Consider the following 18,367-nt stretch of genomic DNA (forward strand, 5'->3'; position numbering starts at 1 on the left):
CTTCGTCTAAACCTATACGGTGACAGGGACGGCCATGATGACGATATTATCTGTGACGGTGGGAATGATGATGGCGCAGTTTCATCGGTCGAACAAGCACGTTACAACAGATGTCCAGTTATCTGTTCTTGATGCTGCTATCTTGCGACAAATCGTGTGTGGTTGCTGATCTGTCTCGGATGCTACAACACAAAGACGATTGTGGATTACTTGGGGAATGTAAAGAGCATTACCTTTAACGCCACTAGTTTATGCTCAAGCTTCAATAATGGATGTGTTCTTTTTGAACATATCAAATCTAGAAGAACGAACGAGAGAAAAGGGAGCTCAGCTCGATAGCACAAAAAAGAATAACTCCTTTCTGCCAATATGCCTAAGCTAGCACCATTGCCATAGGTAATCATAGGTGGAACGATACAATTCTTCTCTCTTTCACATTTGTTTCAGCGATTCACACCACCCAGCTGGTGAGTGCGACCACCGCCCACGATAAGAAGAGCAACTGGCCGGAGGTGTTTGACAAGTCCCTTTTGAATTCAAAGCAGTCAGCAGTCAACAGTTCCATGAGATGTTGATGTTTGTTCCAAGCCACATCCTTAGAGCAAGTTCTCAGACCATGTTACCACTTGACGGTACACGGTTTTGGCCCGTCTTTGAGCAACCTCGAGACAGCTCAGTTCCTGGACTATGCTTTGGTAAGAACAACGATCGCCCCAAGGATGCAGTTTGCTTCGAGATAGCACCACAACTGATCCGTGTATGAGTCTTGAGTTGCCTTTCGTTGACATGCCCCGTGTCAGATGTCAATACGAAGTCTCAACTCTTATCCGCATTCAGATGACGTTGGAGCATGAGTTTAGCTGCATGCCCAATGAACTTGAGCTTGCATACGACGACGCGTAGCAGCCTCGAGGTAGAAGATTTGGAGGCCAACTCAGAGACTTTGCACTGTAAGATCACATCACTTGTTGATCTGTTTGGCCATGTCCGGTAGTAGCAGCCTTGGAAAAGCCAACGTGATGTTTTAGTGGACATTAGACAGTAGTTTGAACCGATGGTTTCTTTCTGAAGCTCTTCTTTTGACCATTCCATGAAGTAAGACTGAAAGAGATTGCAATTTTCTAATCATTTCAAAGGCCACCGAGCACTGTTTCTTAGTCCACGGAGCGACCAAACTGTGAAACCGATGCTATTTAACTTGCCAAAGTCTTCAATATATCCAATTGTGAGGTCATCAACTAAGACCACAGTGCTGCTACTTTCTCTGTTTCTTATCATGCAAGGAAGGACTCACCAGTCACACAGCTAATCTCAGTGATTTGACTATCATTTATTATAATATAAAGACATACAAATTTAATCAACTTTAATGCATTTTAACAATTATGATGATGAGAAAATTTAAGAGGATTTTTTGATCCCACCATAGTCACTATATGAACACCAGTAGTCATTATTGATTGATATCTACTCTAATAACACTAATTGGGCACATTATAGGCTCCAAGGGATCTTTTATGGCCCATTAGGCCCAAATCCAATTAGGGCACGTCACGCGCGCACCACGTGATCACCTTGAAAATGTTGCGCACCCTGTTCTCGTGCGCTTTGAAGCAAAAGGGCAATTCCGTCTCTTGAGTCGGCTTCTCACCGCCTTCGGCCTGTGGCGGTGGTGTTCTTCCGAGAAACGGCCATTGGCCCGTCAGCCGTGGAAGCGGGCGAAAGATGGATCTTCCGCTGACGGTGCTCGTCCATGGGATCCACTGGGCGGCGTGGCGCTGGGCGGAGCGTCGGTTCCCTTTCTTTCTCTAGCTAGGGTTACGGGTCTTCGTTCAGGTGACCTCCATTCCCTCCCCGTTCATTTCTTTCTTCGTCGTGGACGAGTCTTGAAAATACTCGGTTAGAGATATGATGGCAATGGCTGCTGTCGAACTGCGAGTTGTAATTTGCTTTCTTGATGGGAGGCGGGGGATTGGGATTGGTTGGTAGATTGACGATGTTGAGTGATAATTATGATTGGTGATAAGATCGGAACTTGTTTCTTAACCGGGAGAAGTGGCACGTTTGCCATGATGTGATGTCGAGCATGTGTCTGAACTTTGAAGATATGCTGTTTTCTGAATGGGGGCTGAAATAATGAACTGGATTTTGTGATGTAGCATGAAATTAAGGATCAAAGGCATCGACCGGCTGAAATCAAAATAGTATTTAGAACCCGCAAATATATCCATAACCAGGGAGTTGAGGTAACTTGGCATTGCTATAGTCGGTAAAATCTGAAGTTTTGAACAGATTACTCTGATATTAATTAGTTGGAATTCCTGTTGTTATCTTGTTAGGCTAGACGAACCAACATTATTCTTCGTTTTTTCCTTCTTAAACCCATGAATCAGTTAAAATTTTGGTGCTGTGTAAATAAATATTTTAACCTTGAACGATACAGGAAGGTAGACTAGTATAGTTTGTGTTCTAATATGGATAGCTAGGAATATAACTATAGGTGTTAAATTATTAAGATTCAAGTGAGTCACTCAGGCTACTGTTTTGACTACTGTAGAGTGTTCATATGAACTGTTTGATATCCTTTGAGTACAAATACTTACAGTTCCGAACACAACTTTATGTTTACCTTCAGCAGATTTCATAAGTATTATGGCAGACTGGAAAATCTACAATGTTGAAACATTGAAAGAATTCTGAAGGAATCACCTTTTGGCTGCTGAATTAGGTCTTTCTTTGTGATTTATATTCATTCATACTTATTAAATTGGTGTTAGGCTGCCGTGTCTAAATTGTTTTTCCATTGGTTCACTCTTGCATCTTGGTTAGGCTACTACCAATTCAGCCTAACCAACTGATGGAAATGTTGGTCATGGGACTTTTCTATGGAGTTGACGACTGATAGGTGTCAGATGTAGATAAAAAGCTCATACCTCGGTTGTATAGTTCCACATTGAGACATAAAGAACAAAGCAAGACATAGTGGAGCTTTTTTTTTCATTATTATTTATGCCATTGCTATCAACAGAAAGTAGGAGGTCATTTCTTGCTTCTTAGTCATCACACCGGAAAGTCCTGGTGACAAGGCATTTTGATGTATTTTATTCAGGCATATAGTGCATGTAATGGAATTGCTGTGTGGTCACTTCACAGATACTTTGCATTTACAGATAATTACTGCAAGGTTGATTCAGAGAGATTAGGGGATTGGAAGCTAAGGTATTTATGGCTCTGATAAAATCATACAGCAATGATAATCCTCTCTTTGGATGCTTAGATGTCAGTCTAGAGCAAAAAAAAAAAAATACAAAACCATATGTTTTTTACCACATATTCTTTGGTAGGACATATTTCCATTGTCACTCCACTCTTTACTATTTAATCACTCAAATTATATGATGACAGTCCTACTACGAATCCTACACAATATCGACAAGTATTTGGCTCCTTATAGTACTTATCTTTTACACGTTCGGATATCTCGTTTGTCATCAACAAATTATAACAATTCATGCATTGACCACCCATTATACATTGGTTTGCAGTAAAACGAGTGTTGCAGTATCTCAAAGGGACTCTCAATCACGGACTTCTTCTTCGTAAAGTCTAGATGACTTATGTCAAGTTTGAAACTGTGGATTTTACTCTATAATGTCAGTTTGATGTGGTTTTACGTAAGCTTTCCATTCTCCTCCATGTGATTACACTTGGCTTGTTCCCTTTTTTTATTTTTTATTTTTGTCAGTGCCTTTCAACATCATTACTTGTGAAAAATCTTTCTTCTGTTTGGTGTAACTCAATTAATCACGTCAAATTTAATGAGCTGGTTTTTGAGGTAGCTTCTTTTCTAAACTTAGGTTTAGTATCTAAAACAAGGCATCTATATGAGAAGTCTGAAATTAATTTTTAGCTTGTTTGGTATCTGTACTTTGCAAGCTTTTTTAAAGCATATATTTTGTGGTCGAGTTTCAGTTTTAGATACTCATAGGTTTGCTTTTATTATATGCCTTGGCCATCTCTTTGCTCATTTGTCAAACCAGTTGATGATGCGTGTTATTTTAACTCAAATACGTTTGAAATTAAGGCTTGCTTACATTTTTTTTTCTCATGAACTTTAGGTGTTGCATGCTTGTGATATGAGAGAAGTGCTGTATTTAGACATTGGATGCATACAATCCTTACTATGGAATACAACTGTTATTCACTGAGAATAGTTTTGGTAAACTCATGAGAGAAGTTTACCGTCAGAGGCACTGCATCCAGGCTTATGATGCAAATTTCATGATCTCTGGTACGTAGGCAGTTCTGGTAGGTGACCGCCTTCAAAGTGCAGACAGATGCACTGAAATAAAACTGTGATAGAGCTAGTTGATCGAGAACGACTGTCTTAATCTAAGTGTCATAGAGATAAGAATTATTTGCATTAGTATTAAATTCAGTAATTAATAATACTGTAGAAAGATTGTGATAGTAAAGTTGCAAAGCTTCTCCTTTATTATCTATCTTGCCTCAAATAAAATGTAGATTCTTCACTGCTTTGGATGGCATTTTGCCGAAGAGGAAATGTGAGATGATGGATGACTAGGCGGCATTTTCTCGGGTACTTGTTGCAAGTGTTGAAGGTGACATATCAAGAGAACCATTTATTTAAAAGGGCATCCTCCTCCTCCTCCACAAAAGTACTCAAAGGTATGTTACAGTCCCTCCTCCGCCGACTCTCATTCCTCTTCTAGATATTATTATTATTTTCTGATGGTCACATGATGATGAGAGTTGGTAATTTTCTATGTTGCGTCATAGCTTTCTGCTAATCTAATTCCTTTTGCATTGCCAACATCAAAATCGACAGGCCATCTTGATTTGACCAGACAGTCCATTGTGAGCCATTAAACCGTAACTTCAATTTCATTGCAATGACTGAGGGGGGTAATATTTCCTGGAAGTGGAGGTGGATAATATAGGGTAAGGCATGCTCAAAGTTGGTTCAGTAAAAAACGTTCCCTAGCTAGCCAACTTAAAGATGGAGATGTGAAATATGAATCCACGAGGCTTAAATGATAGGTTGGAGAACTTCAATTCACAGGTTTTATGACCTCCCCGACCGAGTTGCCATCTCCTTACTTATCTTGGCTTTGTGCTTTCTGGCCATCCTACACCTCCCCCAGAAGTTCCAGTCCATGGATGCCACTTGTCCATGGCTGCCTAATTTATGTGAAGTAGAGGTTCACAGGCTTCGCTTCATCTCATCGGAGGGCCATCGTGCCCGAGAGAGAGACGAGCACTCACGCCTCCATGCCTGCTTCTGCCCATCAACCCTGTCTTCCCCTCACCGTTGGAATATCGCAGGTCTTCCGTTGGGTTCACCATGCTCCTTTAAGGCTGCAGCTTAAACCGGACCGGATGATGACTTGACCTTAGGCAGGAAAGAATTAGACCACAGCTGTTCACCATGACCATGCATCCAAGAAAGGAGGCCACAGGATTTGAGGATAGCAAGTACCTGCTCCTGCTTCCCTACCTGACAGGAACAGTGTCATCATCAGTCTGCCAAGGCCTACCAATCAATCCCCTCCTAATTACTTAAATCTAACCATTGTGGGGTGTTTCAGCATGTATCCTTCAACCAGTCATGGATATATTCTGAGAGGAGGGCACCGGCTCGTTCATGTACACCTTTCTTCCCCTCCTCCGTTTCATCATTTTATTTTATTGTGATGGGAGAGACTGTCGAGAGCTTGAGTTGCCTGAAGCCCTTCCTCTCCTGCGTGGAAATGGACCCGAGCTTGGAGCTGATGGGCCAACTCGAAGAGCTAAATGGATCCGCCATGGAGATTCCAGACTCCGGAGTCGTGGGATTTTTCAGCGAGGATTACTTGTCCCACCAGTCTGACCTCGGCATGCCTTTTCCGGATCACGTGTCTGGTTTGTTGCCGGCAGAATGCCAAACACCCGCGGCGCCGCCGCAGTCCAAGGCGTCTGTAGCTGAGCAGAGTCAGGGAGACAGGAAAAGGAAGGGCATGGAGGCGTCTGTGCCTGAGCAGAGTCAGGGAGACAGGAGAAGGAAGGGCATGGAGGCGCCTGTTTCTAACAGCGAACACGCTTCGGCAGCTCTTTCGGAGTCCGGCTTGCGAGTGCTCGAGATCAAGAAGAATAGTAGTAACGTACGCTGTCCTATGCTTATTGTTCGATTGTCTATAATCTTATATTCTTTGGAGGTGCAAGCAACGTTTTCTTTCTGTCGTTCCTTCTTCTTGGATATTACCTACCAGCGCTCAGGGGGTGGGAAGAGAGCGAGAGGCAATTCGAGGAAAGCGGAGAAGCTCAAAGAGGTGGTTCATGTGAGGGCAAGAAGAGGCCAAGCCACTGACAGCCACAGCCTAGCCGAGAGGGTGAGCGCGGAAACTCCCATCACCGACAAAGAAACTAATGTCGATCGACTAATAGCATTCATCAGTTTGATGATTTTTTTACCTGTTTGTTTATTACATGATTCGTTAATGGCTTCAGGTGAGAAGAGAGAGGATTAATGAAAGAATGCGCTGTTTACAAGGCCTGGTTCCCGGCTGCTACAAGGTAAATATAGCCCACAAGGAAGCTTGTCGGCTTTTGTTACGCGCAATTCAATAATTACTTTGTGAATATTCTAAAGAGAGGCCATGGTGATTACAGGCCATGGGCATGGCCGGAATGCTCGACGAGATAATTAACTATGTACAATCACTGCAGAACCAAGTGGAGGTAAGACTTGTTCATGATCCGAGGGGTTTTCTTGTCACTCTGTTTTGCTTTCTTCAGCACCTGCTGTTTTGTCTTGATACAGTTCCTTTCGCTGAAACTTTCGGCTGCAAGCTCCTTCTACGACTGCTGCTTCGACATGGGCATGGAGACTCTCTCCACACCACAGGTGATCCTTGCCGTGTGAATATATAGTCCATGTGCGGTTCCATTGGGGAGAGAGGCAGAAGAGCGAGGACCACTCCCTTGTTCTTATGCTCTCTCACACCCACACACATCACAACAACAATTTTATGAAAGGTTATGCCAAAGTGATACCGATACAGATGATGTGATGATACCAATGATATTAACCACACCTCTGCAGTTGCTGTGATACCAATGACTGAGCATGCTAAGAAATGAATTGATTGATCGTGCCACTTCTAACGACTATAGTGAACTTAACATCCTCCAATGGGCCAGAGTTTGGAGTTAATATAATTTAGCTAGGTAATGTTAAACACTCGGAGTCAACCTAATTATGTGCTTTAAGAAGAGTTCATCCTTCTCTGATGGATGCCAGCCACTGGCTTCTTCTTGTGTTGTACTCTGCCGCACATTAATGCACTGTAAAACATAGTCGTAATGAAGTTGATTTGTGTACCTGACATTGTTCATATATACACCCCTACTTGTGGAGTTAATGCCTGAAGGGACACTAGTCCTTGTTTCTCATATATCTGCAGGCAGGTGATGGGCAGGAGACAGATGAGGCAGCTGTAAGACCGGTGCGAGAGGAGTATGGGGGTTGTACCACCGGCTTTCCTCTCTAGTTTGTCCTTTCGCATCTCTCTCTCTCCCTCTCTCTCTCTCTTTTTGCTTCGACTGCCATCTCTGATTATATCTACTCGTGCATGGCACACATGTATTTTCCCATGCACATATACATATATATATATATATATATAAGCTTTACTTCTTTTTGTGTTTGCATCTGTCCACTTTGACTCAGTACTTGATGTTGCTCTCTATCTCAACTGAATGGCAAGAAATAAGTCCACGTTTTTTAGCATGATTTATTTAAATTATATCTGATGTGGCAGGCGTAACTCGTATCTGCAAAGAGCTATGTTGTACGTGCCGTGTCAGATGGTGACACTACTATTTTCTTCGACTAATTGTTTTCCTTCTTCGTAATCTTTGTTGGATCGTTTGAGATCGCAATCTTACGAGCAGATGCTAAACGAGGGTAGAGAGAAATTTTGGCTTGTGGAAAGTCTATATACTATAGAGACGTGTAAGAAATTGTCCATTTTTAGGTTGGATATTATTATTGTCCATGAACCTCCAAAAGACACCAATTAAGGATACAGTTAACGGGACAAAATATGCTTGTCAACATAGATTTCTTATTAACGTAAACGGAAGGAGACATTAAGAATCCGAGAGTACATTTTATTATGTGGACATGACGGACGTGGTCATCCACATCCGAGAACTTCCAAATCGCATCGGCAGAACAATCAATTTCCATCTACAGTGCCCCCAAAGGGGAATGCACGGCGTTCCTTTTGCATGGCACCCACCGCCGTGCTTGCAATGAAAGACATCCCAATCATGAGAGCCTCAAGTCGAAACCTACGTACGTGTCATCACTGGTTACCATGCACACGTAGCGAGAGAGTTTGGCCAACACTCACGTGATCAGTAATGATCACATTTTCCTCGACATAATTGATCGAGAAGCATTCCCATGTTGCGATGAACTTCTCAGGTCGCTTGGCTGCAGACCAAGCTTCCTTTGCCTTGTCCCGAAGAAGTGCGCCCCCATGGAGGATGATGATGACTCCTCGCTTGGCAATCTTGCAGCCGTACCAAATGAGACATCTTGACGGCTCGAACAAGGATGGATTAGCTAACGCCAGAGAAATAAATGCCACAGCGCCCGTGAAAGGAACAACTCGGATGGCGAATGATCGCCGACGAGGAAGCTTCGTCGATGGACGTTATCCTTTCTGCGGGCCGGAGAAGCGACAAAGAGGCTGTCGATGGCTAGGCAGCTCCAGTGCACGGTGGAACGTGGCGGCAGATGCAGTGCTCTCGATGATGCATGGAGTCATTGGAAATGGAACTCGCCGGAAATGTTATGGGCGAGATCGGAGGAAGCGGAACGTAGGAAGGAGCTCCTTTTTGACCTGTGTCGGAGGAGTCCTCATGACCTCCATGTGGTGGGAAGCATCGACTGGTCCTACTCAATAATAATTGGCGTGTAATACGTAAAGATTGTGAAGAATGGGCATGGAAGAGTTCAAAGAAGCTCTTTATTTCTTGCTTTCGGCTTTTGCCTTCCTTGTTCAATCTCAATACCCAATCTGTTGGGCGTAGAAGAGACGAAGATGAGTTGGTGGTTGATGAACAAGCCAAGCCGTGCATGCTGCATGAAAAAGGCAGGCTGTTGCTAAATTGCTGAGCCTTCGGCAGGCAACCTTTTGTTTTTGTATCTGTCAGGAATCGAAAGAGCTGAATGATAGATATATTTTGTATTTTGCAACATAACAACTTAAGCTTTTAGATATTGTATTATTGATCAGTTGGATTGGGACTCGAATTCTTAAAAGTCATCAACATGTTTGACATGCATATATTAAGATTTAATCTAAACATGCACTGCAGATTATTTTCAATCTAAAACTTGGTGTATCGATAATATGAGCACAACATGGAGAGCCTTGGGGTGAAGTTTAGGTTCCAAGAGAATGGGGATGAGCTCTATGATGTTGTAATGAATAGAGCCCCCAACGCTCTGTATCTGTGTGTTAGTACTGGAATTGAAACATAGTTCTAAGTTCTGTAGCAACAGCAGCCCCGCCGTTTCAATGAACACATTAATATAATCTCAACCTTGGAGAAACCATTCACAATATGTGTATGTGTGTGGGTAAATTCCAAGTAAATATATATATAGCTATAGCTACTGATCACGCAAGTAGTACCATTGTCAAAGATTCAACAGCAACAAACCCACCACAGGAAAATAATCATAAAGCTAAACGGTTAACGGCAATCAGAAATCATGAGCTTAAGTTGTGAATCCAATTCAATCCACAATTAAGGTTACTGAGCAACAACAGGAAACCTATTAAACAAGATCCGCTTTGCTATGAAGAAGAAGATACACGAGAATTTTAGTCTGAATAAAACCATTTCGATCGACCTATATCTCAAAACTAATTAAGAAATAAGTTCCCTTTCCTAGAGACCTGAGGATGTTGTGATGGTCATTTCTAGGTATCTCCTTCCAAGATGAAAACCAATGTTATAGGATGTAACCTTCTCGTGCTTTCTTGTTCTCTCTCTTTAGTTACCAATATGAGGTTGAATGAAGTTCTTCACAGAGGATTGAAGAGAACTAAACACCACACGAAGTTTCTCCCAGTCAAAAGACTCAAAACTTGGGAAGAGGGCAAAATAGATTCCAACCGCAAGCACAAGCACAAAAACACCACCCTTCATGTAGCCAGAATGATGTGCTAACTTCCCAAGGATTGCCTTGCAGCATTTATCTGCATCCTTGATTGATGTTAGTTTGCTGGCATTCATATCCTGAGACAGGGCTTCCTCATTCTGCATAACAGGAAGTACAAAAGGGCACCAAATATTTCAGACTCTGATCCACACACATACTAATATAATTGAAATTAACAACCAATTCCGTGGTTCCGATATTAAGTACCAATTATTCAAACCAAAGAGCATGTGTCAAGCAACTGATACAACATCCAGAAACAAAATTATTGGAAGTGATTACTTACTTTAGCCCTCAAATTCTTAAGTGTTACTCTAAGAGCTTCGGGAGAGATTTTGGATGCGCAACTTTTCCATTCGCTCGAGAGTTTATGGAGAACAACAGTACTTGCATCAACATTCTCTAGGTGAAGTTTTTCCTTCACAATCAACCAGTTAAAGCAGTCAGAATGGTTTCTTTGAAAAAGGAGAAGAATGAGAAATTTAAATCTCTACAAGAACAACTCACCCACTGCCTGTAACACTCAGCATTTTGAGTCAAACACCAGATGAATATATCTGCCGCTTCTTTTGTTAGCTCTGGAATGTCTGCAAATAGGTGGCAGTTACCAATAAAGCCATAAAAATTGGAGCATCAATCTAGAACATATGTACAATGCCAACGATTTCAGCTATACTTCTTTGAATTGCAACAACAGCAGCAGGCAAAAGCTGCTGTGATGCTTGTTTCGTAGTTTTCGTCCCAGGAGAACCTGCGAGAGCCAGCTCCTTTAGAGTAGGATACACTGCTTTAAATCTCTCTGTGGCCTGCAAAATCCCACAATTCAGGAATGCTAGTCTTAAACTTTAAACTGGATGATAGGCAGCATCTCATACAGAAACAAACAGACCTTGACCAGTGCCGCAGGAGCAGGAAAAGTCATTTGCATAAGCAAATCAAGTGCAGTAGGTGGCACTAGGCGTTCCCCCTTTCTGACAGCACCATTTAATAAAATAGCTCGAGCTTTCGGCCCTGCAAGAATTCTACAAACAAAATGCAAAACTAAATTTTGAATCAAACACCAAAACAACACACTTATTATTAGGTCAACTTAACATTAGAGCAAACCTCTCAACCAATTGCAAAACCAGGTCCCGAGATTGTGGGTTCGCCTGCAATTTTCCACAAACTACAGGAAATAGGTAATGTGCCCATGAGTACATTCCGACAACTGGATCACCCTGCGAAGCCTATCAAAATAGAAATCTTCTCAATTTAACAACAATATTACATTGTAGCCTTGCAACCTTGAGTCGAACATTCAATTTGGACGTTTTACAAATCACCTGAGCAATAACCCAAACAAGAACTGGGAGTTTCTCTTGTCCTTGATATCGAGGGTTGTCCCTTAATTTGGGCAAAAGGTTTACAAGTGTGTCAGGCTTCCGTCTTAAGGTCATTGCCAGAACAACAAATATTGCAACCTGTAGTTGGTATAATCACATGCAATAATATTAGTGAAAACTCCAACTTGCTATCTATAAGAGGACTTCTCTCAAAGGCACTTGCAAGACATTTGACATAAACATATAATATCAATTTGCTGCATAAAATTCATGAATTCAAGAAAATTGCTTGAATGTAATTGCAAATTAAACATATAAAACCTGCATTTATATGTGGAAGTTTCGGATGCGATTTGCTATTGCAATTTAAAAAAACATTCCTATAATGAACTTGCTGTTGTTACTGTGATGAAGACCAAAACTAGAAAAGATATATGGCGCAGACTTAAATTTTCCTAAAGCATGTTGAAAACATGGTTGTCTGCTAAGTCATCAAGGAGAAGGGTCATACAAGGATTAAGGAACAGCAGGAATCAACAAGAATGTAAGCTAATATTGGGAGAAAAACACATAGAAAGAGAGAAGAGGAGATGGATCAATCTAGAAGGAAAGCAAGATTGAGAAAAAGCATGGAACAACTACATCTTTGTGTTCCTTATTTCTGTCACTATTCCATGCCGTCTCTTAGTCTCAGTGTTAGCCCTATCGAACAATTGCTCGCTTCATTGTCTTATGCCTTGAGACTCTTCCATGTCTTCCCACCACCTGCCTCTCTCTCACACATTTATGGCATAGCCCAAGACAAACAAGGTATAGTGGAAGCACTCGAAACAGTAGTTACCCCCCACTATTATCGCCACGAACCACAAACATAAGCATAAACATACACACACAACACCAATGTAAGCACACACGGTCATGCATACATGTGCAAACATACATAGAAATGCACACAAGCGCACATAGGCATAAACACATGCAGAGATGCACACGAACACGCACAGGTGCACATGCACGTACGCATATGAGTGCACATGTTAATCTCTAAATATTCTTCAGATCGTGGTCATCAATGCATACATGTTAGCCATCACGCAAAACTTCTCCTGTAACATGATGATTGAATGCTTACCAAAAGACTGGTGAGAGTAGGTTATTATTGTTTTGTTTTTGGTTGTCCTGAATCCAAAACCTACTGATCATAATTACACCAGTTTGTTTTTTCACTCCTTTATATATTAAAAAATCTTAATTACCTGAAATAAAAAAAGACACATTTTGAAATAACATGAAATTTAGTGATGCTTCTTAAGGATATCACAGATGTTTTTTTTTTTTTTTGCTGGCCTCATCAGGAATCTAGACAAGTGGCCAAGAAACATGGAATCCAGAAAGAAGAGAAAATATGTAAAGAAAATAGTAGAAACCACAACAACAAAAGAAAAAACAACTTTAAAAATATATGAAATAGAATAAGAAAACAGAAAGGAATGATAAAATGGCCATGCTAGGCCTTTATAACATTCTTGATAATTATTATTGGCTAGTGGTTGCATTATAGCCTGTACTAGCCTACTAGGTTATATAATCAACGTACACCATTGTAAATTTATTAGATTGCATGTCTAGCCCTCGATGCTATAGCTCTGAAGATTCATTTTTCTTTTTCTTTCTTTTTCCTTCTTTTGTTTATACCTTGGTGCTACTCAGCATTTGTAGCCTGCAGCCAGCTATGAAACACAAATTGATTGGCGTAGGGTGAATGAGGAATGACCATACTTTAAGGCCTGTGTTACATCCTCCATGGCAATTAGTGGCCAATGGCTTCATACATGAATAGCCACATTAGATTAATTACCAATGTATATGCCATATGAAGTTACAGATTACATGTCAATAGCCCCATAGATCTCTTTCTTCTTTTTTTTTTTCTTATTTTGTATATATCTTAGTGTTATTTGCCATATGAAGTATGTGATCAACTATGAAACATTAATTTACTAGGTCAAAGAACAACACTACAAACCAAATTACAAAATATGCCTCTTATATTCAGAAGGTATGAAATGAAGAGTGTTACAGTAAGTACCCCTTCATAAGCTAATCATAGATGAGTGGTGGATTTGGCGTAACACCTTTCTTTTATCTTACTTTCGTATCATTAAAAAGTTTCAACCCATTAATTGGTCACAGGATGTTTGGATGAGGTATGTAAATATTTTCATGGTTGATTATACAACCAGAATTGCCAATATAGAACTTCTTCTGATTGCCGCTATATAGTTCTTGCTTTCTCTGATCTCAGGTACTAATCAATATTTAATTATCTATTGAAAATTTCCATGGAAGAATCTCATTTCTTTGCATACAATTCCTTAGGTAGAAGTAGGAGTTCAAGTTGCATCAGACTCTGTTTCATGCAAAGATGAATACATAAAAGGATGCTCAAGAGCTGGAAACTTAATTAATAAAATAATCTAAAATGCCTTTTCTTAATGTCTTTATTTTTCCTTATAAGCTCATTGATCAGAAATGATTCCTCGTTAAACTAGACAAAACTACAAAAGCTGCAATATATATGCTTTAGATAAAATTTTCAAGAGGTTAGTGATCAAACATGATTGGCATACATACTTTTCCTTGCAGAATATGTATAACAAAAGAAGGGCTTAAAGGATATTGGAAAAGATTAAAGTGATATGCATTAGAAAAGATGGAATATCTGGTAAATTTGGAGGGGCTCTTGTGCATGGGTTGGAATAAAATAACCATCTGAAAAAACAGGTGCAATTTTCAGTCTGATGAGTGCTATTTCGCAAGCAATCATATTCCTCTAAAATTTTACTAGCATATATTCCACAATCGGGGTGAAGGATAGGAAAATCTAGTAGAATATTACTTGACTATTTGATGGAGTGTGTTGAACAGATTTCTTGGAACCCTTGGCAGCTGACTGTTGACTTCCCAGTTCAGCAAGGATGCCATCCAGGCACCATAAAACAAAATTTCCCAAAGCTTCAGGAGATTTCAATGCGATCCAGCCAACCGAAGTCTTGCAAACAGATTCAGATATATGGCACAAGGGAATCTGTTCCAGATTAATGAACATGAATTAGATTTGTAATGGTATGCTAAGAAATATGCACAAGAAACACAACAAGAGATATATAAGAAAAAACTTAAAAAACTCATATCCATAGAGACAAATGGCATAAAGCGACGCAAGTAATATGGTGCATCTTATAACTAGAATTAGCATTCTTAAAATGTATGACATCACCGCAGGATATCATGTACAAAAAGTCATGATTTAGACAGGGTCAGCTCTTCAAAACTGGAGATGGGAAAACTGCTCGTCGGTGTCAAACTGCCAGAAAACTTATATCATCACAAGAATTCACAACTAAAAAAAAAAACACAGCAGTTTCACAAAAAAATGTTTTCGATCCTAGCATTGATCATCTTTCAATTATATATTGTTATTTGAATTACATGGAAATTTGTGTATTACATACAAGCAATGCTGGCCAATAGTATTAAATGATAGCATTTAATACTATTTCCTCTTTAAACAAGCAACCTTTACTGGCAAAGCAAGTGGAAAATTTTCCTGCTGCTTGACTTATTAACTAAGAAATGACATTCTTGGATACAATGAAGAATCAACTAGTGAAGCATCTAAAAAGCTATGGACACAAAGTGGACTGCAACACTATGAAACACTAAGCATGAAAACTAGTAAAGTTGGCTTTGAAGAAATATCTCCATGTGCATATAGTAAATAGCAAGCAGAGATCCTGGTTGATAAAAACATGTTTGAAGCTATTTGTTTGTTATTAGCTACAAGGTTGCAATCAATGTAGAAACAAATTAACATCAAGCAAGAAAATTTGGTACTGATCAATAACAGATATGGTACATAATCATGGGTCAAAATGATAGCTTTCCCAATTAAGTATTCATAACGCATGTTTTTAATTTACAAATCAATTTCGATGATGACTAATCAAGCATAAAGTTTTCTATTGACAAAGGAAGAGACTACGAAACGATATTAGGAAATGACAACATGATCGTCTTGAATAGTAGCAGAGATTTGAGGACCGAACATTCGAGGCAGAACAAGCTTACATCAGCGATCTTAGCAACAGGGGATTCCTTGAACATCTTAGTCCATGGAAACTGTGATGCGCTGACAGAGGCAAAGGATCGCGCGAAAAAATCCGCAAATCGCATGAGTTGAATATCCTGTTGGGATTCGTACAAAGCCTGAAAAGATAAAAGATTAGAAGATAAAGAACTTTTAACAGAAACCTGTATAACTCGTAAATTGAATCGATCTTCTTAACATTAGATTAAGAGATTTTATATGTTCATGTATAAAAACAGATCCGGTTCTCACCGAGATTTCGGCAAGAAATGCATCCAGATCGGCCGCATCGATCTTGGCGGCGGCCTCGGCGACCGTCACCTTAGGCTTCTTTGGTTTCTTCTGCTTCTCTTTCTTCGGTGCCTCCCCTCCGTTCTCCTGGGCCCCGCGAACGTCCTCCGGCCCGCTATCGTCGTCCTCATCATCCGACGCGGCCGGGGCGAGCCTGGATCTGTCACCACCAGCCTCAGCGGCAGCCGCCGCCGCAGCGGCGGACTCGATGGCGCGCCGCCGCTCGCGGGCCTTCTCCTCGAGGGAGTCGAAGACGTGGGATCGATCGTTGGGGTGGGGGAGCCCGTCGGGGAGGTTACGATCAGGATCGGCGGGCGGCTGGGGCCTGCGCTGGCGCTTGGCGTAGGTGACCTTCTGCCAGCCGTGGTTGGGGCTGGGGTCAGCGGTGGTGACCGCGCCGTCGAGGGAGGATGAATCGATGGTGTCTTTCATGGCGTCGTGTCAAAATGTGGGGGAGGAATTCGAGGCGAGTTCGCTCAACAATAAATAGCAGAGAGAGAGAGAGAGAGGGAGGGGAGGAGGGGGTGCTGCCACTTAGGCCGTGAACGGGTGTTCTAATTTCCAGGTTAGTATTTAGGGAAGGGAGGGGAAAATAAATCGCGTAATTATCTTTTTTTATTGGATAATTTACCGATAAAAGCGCTAATGAGTTTTTAAGTGACCTTATATTTAATTTTTTTCTAATGAATTTTTAGGTATTATAAAAAACATCTTGAATAATATTGATGATTTTTAGTTTTAATTATATTTAACTTACTTTTTAATTAACTTTTTTAAATAAATCGGATCAAAATATTTTAATTAAAATTTAACTATTCAATTTGATTTAATTCAGCCTTAGTTTATTTTTTTTATTTTTTTTAATTATCATCGTCTCTCCACTTCCGCTCTCTTTTCAATGTATTGCTTCTCTTCCTACTTCACCTCCGGTGTCATCTTCTTTTTCTTCTTATTGACTTCTTCTTTCTTTACCTTCGCCTTTTTATCCTCGTGACTTTTTTCGTCATCTCCTCCTCTCTCTTGGCTTTCCTTCTCCCACTGCTCTCTGCCTTCTCTTCACATAGTTTATTTAGAAAAACTCATACTCGATTATAAATTCAACATAAAAAAATCTTAAAGAGTAATCATTCTAATTTATATAAAAATAAAAAAATATATTAAATATATTAGTATCTTATCGCTGGTAGCTTCGAAGAATTTTGGATAGATTTGATGAAAATTTAAATAGTTACACTTGTGTTGTGCTCGATCATATATTCAATTCAAAAATATTATATTTAAAATTTTAATTATCCTAAAATTATTTTTAAAAAAAGTGATATTAAACATTATCATCTCACCGTAGCAGTTCGAAAGAAGTTTCAATAGATATGATGAAAATTTAGCGAGCAACACTCACTCATCGATTCAAACTATAAAATCATATTTAAAATTTTTTATCGTAAAATCATAAGAAATAAAAAATTAATACTAGACATCTTAGAATTATATACCAGTAGTCTTAGAAAAATTTGGATGAATGTAGTGAAAATATCTTAGATACACTTAAATTATACTCATGTAGATTCAACGAGATTCCACTCAAACTTTTACGATCGGACTCATTCTAATCCGAATCGTGATATTGAGATCAAACCAAACTGGCTTATGGATTTATGGCTCGAAGTAGTTTGATTTAAGAGCATTATCAATTTTAAAAAAAAATAAATATCTATGGTCAGAAATAATTATGGGGCACTGTCTAATAAAAGCCTATAACTAAGGGTTTTTTTTATAAATTATTATTATTATTATTTTTTATGCTTATATTATTTCATAATATTTTATATGAGCTATTTGTATTCTTATTGCACGAATGATGTGATAAGGTTTCCACGGATAATGACAACAACGTTATTAGATCACGTAATTAGGATTTCGAATGCGACAATAGTTGTGCTAATGATTTTTATGTCGTTGATCTATGGTTGGTGATAAGATATATTTTGGGTCCATATCACGTTACGAGCAATGCCACATAGCACTATAGCCAAGGGCACCCCCACGCGTTGACCCAGAGACCGTATCAAGGTGTGGCTTGATACGTCTCATCTCGGAAAGTTCGGGACGGCGCCGCATGGCGCCATTCCACGCATCCCGGAGTGACGACCGCACAAAGATACTACCTCATCTCCCTAGGATCGATCGCTATGCCCGCGTACGACTGACCCTCATACAATAACGTATAAGCACCTGGCCGATATCCGACCAGGGGAGGAAGAAAGAGAGAGAAAAAACTCTAACCCGTCACTAACTTGATCGTTGGAGAGACCAAAGTTGGAAAACATGCGACGACGATCTTTTTTGCAGGAAAGCTAT

The 18,367-nt window shown here is 40.1% G+C and overlaps 2 protein-coding genes across 7 annotated transcripts; one reads left to right on the top strand and one right to left on the bottom strand.

The window, feature by feature from the left end:
• The first annotated feature begins 1,626 nt into the window (after positions 1-1,626).
• LOC103968717 (transcription factor BEE 3) lies at positions 1,627-7,807 on the top strand. 6 transcript variants are annotated; one of them, XM_065129410.1, is made up of 9 exons: positions 1,627-1,836; positions 3,546-3,674; positions 4,525-5,667; positions 5,751-6,161; positions 6,270-6,389; positions 6,508-6,573; positions 6,670-6,738; positions 6,821-6,904; positions 7,440-7,807. In XM_065129410.1, exons 3-9 carry the CDS (start codon positions 5,611-5,613, stop codon positions 7,548-7,550), a joined length of 918 nt encoding a protein of 305 aa, XP_064985482.1. In that variant the 5' UTR covers positions 1,627-1,836; positions 3,546-3,674; positions 4,525-5,610; the 3' UTR covers positions 7,551-7,807. The 6 variants fall into 6 exon arrangements, with proteins under 6 accessions (XP_064985482.1, XP_064985484.1, XP_064985483.1 ...); XM_065129412.1 differs by lacking the exon at positions 3,546-3,674 and adding an exon at positions 4,119-4,291; XM_065129411.1 differs by lacking the exon at positions 3,546-3,674 and having other exon boundaries at positions 4,525-4,689; positions 4,850-5,667.
• Positions 7,808-9,771: 1,964 nt separating this feature from the next.
• On the bottom strand, positions 9,772-16,530 carry LOC103969821 (uncharacterized). The gene is made up of 10 exons (XM_018820018.2): positions 15,971-16,530; positions 15,700-15,837; positions 14,468-14,656; positions 11,569-11,706; positions 11,351-11,472; positions 11,133-11,265; positions 10,920-11,049; positions 10,751-10,830; positions 10,530-10,661; positions 9,772-10,341 (listed from the first exon to the last, which is right to left on the bottom strand). The coding sequence occupies exons 1-10, from the start codon at positions 16,439-16,441 to the stop codon at positions 10,075-10,077; spliced, it is 1,800 nt and encodes a 599-aa protein (XP_018675563.2). The 5' UTR covers positions 16,442-16,530; the 3' UTR covers positions 9,772-10,074.
• Between the last annotated feature and the right edge of the window lie 1,837 nt (positions 16,531-18,367).

This window comes from Musa acuminata, chromosome BXJ2-10 (genome assembly GCF_036884655.1).
Source record: "Musa acuminata AAA Group cultivar baxijiao chromosome BXJ2-10, Cavendish_Baxijiao_AAA, whole genome shotgun sequence".
NCBI lineage: Eukaryota > Viridiplantae > Streptophyta > Magnoliopsida > Zingiberales > Musaceae > Musa > Musa acuminata.

What these genes read in the sequence shown, in the direction of transcription:
- LOC103969821 (XM_018820018.2), bottom strand. Translation starts at nt 16,441, where the DNA reads ATGAAAGACACCATCGATTCATCCTCCCTCGACGGCGCGGTCACCACC. An exon ending in TTGTTTGGGTTATTGCTCAG is followed by an intron (nt 11,473 to 11,568) that starts GTGATTTGTAAA and finishes CTATTTTGATAG; the next exon opens with GCTTCGCAGGGTGATCCAGT. An exon ending in CTCCTGCGGCACTGGTCAAG is followed by an intron (nt 11,050 to 11,132) that starts GTCTGTTTGTTT and finishes GGGATTTTGCAG; the next exon opens with GCCACAGAGAGATTTAAAGC.
- LOC103968717 (XM_065129410.1), top strand. Translation starts at nt 5,611, where the DNA reads ATGTATCCTTCAACCAGTCATGGATATATTCTGAGAGGAGGGCACCGG. An exon ending in GAGGGCACCGGCTCGTTCAT is followed by an intron (nt 5,668 to 5,750) that starts GTACACCTTTCT and finishes AGTTGCCTGAAG; the next exon opens with CCCTTCCTCTCCTGCGTGGA. An exon ending in CACTGCAGAACCAAGTGGAG is followed by an intron (nt 6,739 to 6,820) that starts GTAAGACTTGTT and finishes GTCTTGATACAG; the next exon opens with TTCCTTTCGCTGAAACTTTC.